Source organism: Ovis canadensis, chromosome 22 (genome assembly GCF_042477335.2).
Source record: "Ovis canadensis isolate MfBH-ARS-UI-01 breed Bighorn chromosome 22, ARS-UI_OviCan_v2, whole genome shotgun sequence".
NCBI lineage: Eukaryota > Metazoa > Chordata > Mammalia > Artiodactyla > Bovidae > Ovis > Ovis canadensis.
Window position 1 is genome coordinate 26,374,929 of NC_091266.1, and position 3,097 is coordinate 26,378,025.

General features: G+C 51.6%; 1 protein-coding gene across 2 annotated transcripts; it reads right to left on the reverse strand.

Moving 5' to 3' along the window:
• Positions 1 to 224: 224 nt before the first annotated feature.
• Positions 225 to 2,852, reverse strand: CH25H (cholesterol 25-hydroxylase). Of its 2 annotated transcripts, none has more exons than XM_069567943.1 (2): positions 2,093 to 2,852; positions 225 to 1,716 (listed from the first exon to the last, which is right to left on the reverse strand). In XM_069567943.1, the coding sequence occupies exon 2, from the start codon at positions 1,598 to 1,600 to the stop codon at positions 788 to 790; it is 813 nt and encodes a 270-aa protein (XP_069424044.1). In that variant the 5' UTR covers positions 1,601 to 1,716; positions 2,093 to 2,852; the 3' UTR covers positions 225 to 787. The 2 variants fall into 2 exon arrangements, with proteins under 2 accessions (XP_069424044.1, XP_069424045.1); XM_069567944.1 differs by having other exon boundaries at positions 2,166 to 2,710.
• Positions 2,853 to 3,097: the final 245 nt, after the last annotated feature.

Consider the following 3,097-nt stretch of genomic DNA (forward strand, 5'->3'; position numbering starts at 1 on the left):
CCAGAACAATGGTGTTTTCCCCTCTGTGAAATCTCTAGGCCAAGACCAACACACGGATCCCTTCTCCTACTGCCATCTTTCCTTCAAGTTCCATCACCACCGGACTCCTCTCTTTCCACAGCTGGGCTGATGCAGACTCATGAGCCTCTACCGTCCCACTTCCCTCTTTCATTCCAGTTTTTATCAGCCAAACTGCCAGTGAAAATGACAGAAGCCAGTACCTGTTGCCTTTAGGTGCTTTACTCTTTTTCAAGCACAAATAACATTTATTTCAATATAAATATACAAGTCTACAAAAATATTTTTTTAAAGTACAATAATCTGAGTCACTGTCCAGCAGGACCATGCTTCATTTTTACAGAGATCAGATGCTCCATAAAAATATATTCTTTTAGCCTAGTTCTAGGACACCTTCAAACATAGTAAAATTCCTTGTTCTACAAACAAATCTTTTAAGAGATTATTTACATATGCCAGTGATTTTGGATACTTTATACCCAGAAATCAAGGCTATTGAAGTGAGTTAGAATTCCACATCAAGAATACAACTGCTGATATACAAACATTACAATAAATTACCTTATTAGAGTTTGAAAAACACATCAGATTTTCTCTGTAAGTTTCTAGCAGATAATAAGTTACCCACGGGAAAAAGAAACAACAAAATAAAACCACCTCCAGTCCACCTCAAGCGTGTCTCTCCCGATTCAAGTGTGAAATGTCCCAGGTCTGGGGTGCACCGACGCCTCACCGCGGCACGAACTATGCCGGGAGGGATGCGTGCACGTTACTTGGTGTGAGCAGACCTCAGAGTTCCCAGTATTTTGTCCCAGTGTGTGAAGTAAGGCGCGAAGTTGCAGTTAAACTGGGAGTGATGCAGGTCGTGGTGTGCCACGCCCCCAAACCACCCGAAAGGTACCAGTCTGTGCGTGGACCAGGGGAAGTCGTAGCCGGAGTGGTCCTCCACCGACAGCCAGATGTTGACCACGTGGAAAGTCAGGGCGGTGAGAGGGTGGCACTGGAGCAGCAAGACGTTCATCATGTCAAAGAAACCCAAGGAAAAGAGCTCCCCGACGCTCATGTACTGCGTGGCCAGCGCGAACGGGGAAGAATTCTGATGGTGCATCTTGTGGAAGGTCCGGTATAGCCAGGGCACCTTGTGATGCAACAGATGCCACACGAAGAACTCGGTGTCAAAGAGCAGCAGGCAGAGCACCACGTGGCTCACCAGCTGGAACAGTTCGGGGGCTTCGGCGGGCAGGAGGGCCGGGCTCACAGCCCAGTGCAGCAGCGTCATGGGGAACACGAACACCACGTGCTGGTAGAGCGTCTGCCCCAGGCAGGGCAGCAGCTGCCGCGCAGAGGGCGAGAAGTCCGGGTGGATCTTGTAGCGCCGCAGCGTGGGCACCCAGGGGCACAGCACGTCCAGCACCACGAAGGGCAGGCAGAAGCCCACGTAGGTGGTGATGGAGAAGAAGACAGGAAAGAAGGGCGACTGAATGAGAGCGTCCCAGGCCCTCAGGCGGTCCCAGAGGGGCTGCAGGAGCAGCTGGCCAGAGCTGCAGAGGACGTGGAGCTCGGAGCGGTTGTGGCTGTTCATGGCGAGGCTGTGTAGAGCAGCGCGGCTGCTCCGGTCCTCAGGCTTTTCTTAGGGCTTTCGACCCGCCCTCCGTGATGTCAGCCGCCGTTTTTCCTCCCTTTCCCGTCTTCGCGGAGCTTGCAAAGATAAATAACCCGACAGAATTGCGCTTAGTTGCTAAAAATACTCAAGTACAGCTGCGTTCAATGGCATTCAGATATGCAATTACGCAATGGCACGTAGTAATTTCTATGTCTATGGGACATAAAATTTATACACGATACAATGCACAGAACTTCAGTGCAGAGTTTCTACGAGTTTTGACAACTCAGTTTACGGGTTATCACCATCCCTAAACAAGAGAGAATATTTCTATCATCACCAGAAACAGCTCCTTTGCAGTCAAGGCAGAAGTACTTGTGTTTTTATACATACATTAAATTGTGTCTGTGTGTTTTAATAAAGACACAAATGTGGCTGCATTTTTTAAAAAATCTTTAAAAAGCGACATACCTTTCCTATTTCGGATCTTTTCTTTCTGCTGGCGCGCTCTATTGATCTAACTAGCAGCGATCCGCAAACTAACCTTTCTTAGACGGAACCGCGCAGGTCGATAGCCGCGAGCCGTGGCGATCTGCGCAGAAAATCAGCCGGGAAGGTAGCGGGTCGGGAACCTCCTCCAGTTCCCGTATCTTTCCCGGGCGGGCTCGCGGAAAGCTCCAGACCCTACCGCGCGCAGACTTCCTCGAAGGAGCCCCCACCCCCGCCAAAACCCGGCCGGAGGGTCGTCCCTTCGCGGTGCGCCCGAGTCACCCAAAGCAGAGACGGGAACCGGGAGGCACAGCGGCGAGAGAGGGGACAGCGACTTTTAGCCTTCGCGTTACCGGAAAAAAAAAAAAAAAAAGTCAAGGGCTGGATTTAACGTCCAGAGCCTGCCGATCCAAATCTGGCTAAAAGCCGCTGCATCTCATTTGGGATGAAAGCAGTGCAATCAGTAAACCACCCACTTTGAGGGGGAAATGGGAATATTTTTGCGTTCCCTGAAGCCTACAGGGAGGCTGTTGATTGAACAGATGATGTCGCGCCCTCCTAGCCCTTCCCTTTGCTGGCTCCGCGACGCCAACTTGCCCCACGTCCTTGACCCCGCCATCCCCCAAACCATCCCTGGTGCTGCGAGCGCAACGGCGAGGCCACCCCCACCTCTGCGTTTCTCCACCATCAGCCGTGGTCAGCTGGCCACGACTGAGCCTGAGAAAGTCGGTATTAGCAGAGCTCAGATGGGTCATGGCTGGGCCGGGAGGGGGTGGGGTGTGTGTGACCCCAGGCCTTGCAAGAAAAGCAACCTCCGCGTTTGACCCGGGGGCCTGACGAAAGAGACGTCTAGAGGGTAGAAGTTTGGGATGGAAACTGAAGCCAGGGGTCACTCCTAATCCTAGCTTTGCTCTTTCTTGTGTCTATGAGGTTGGGACCAGCGCCTCACTCCAGGAAGTTCTGCTTTATCTTAACCCCCCTATCCAA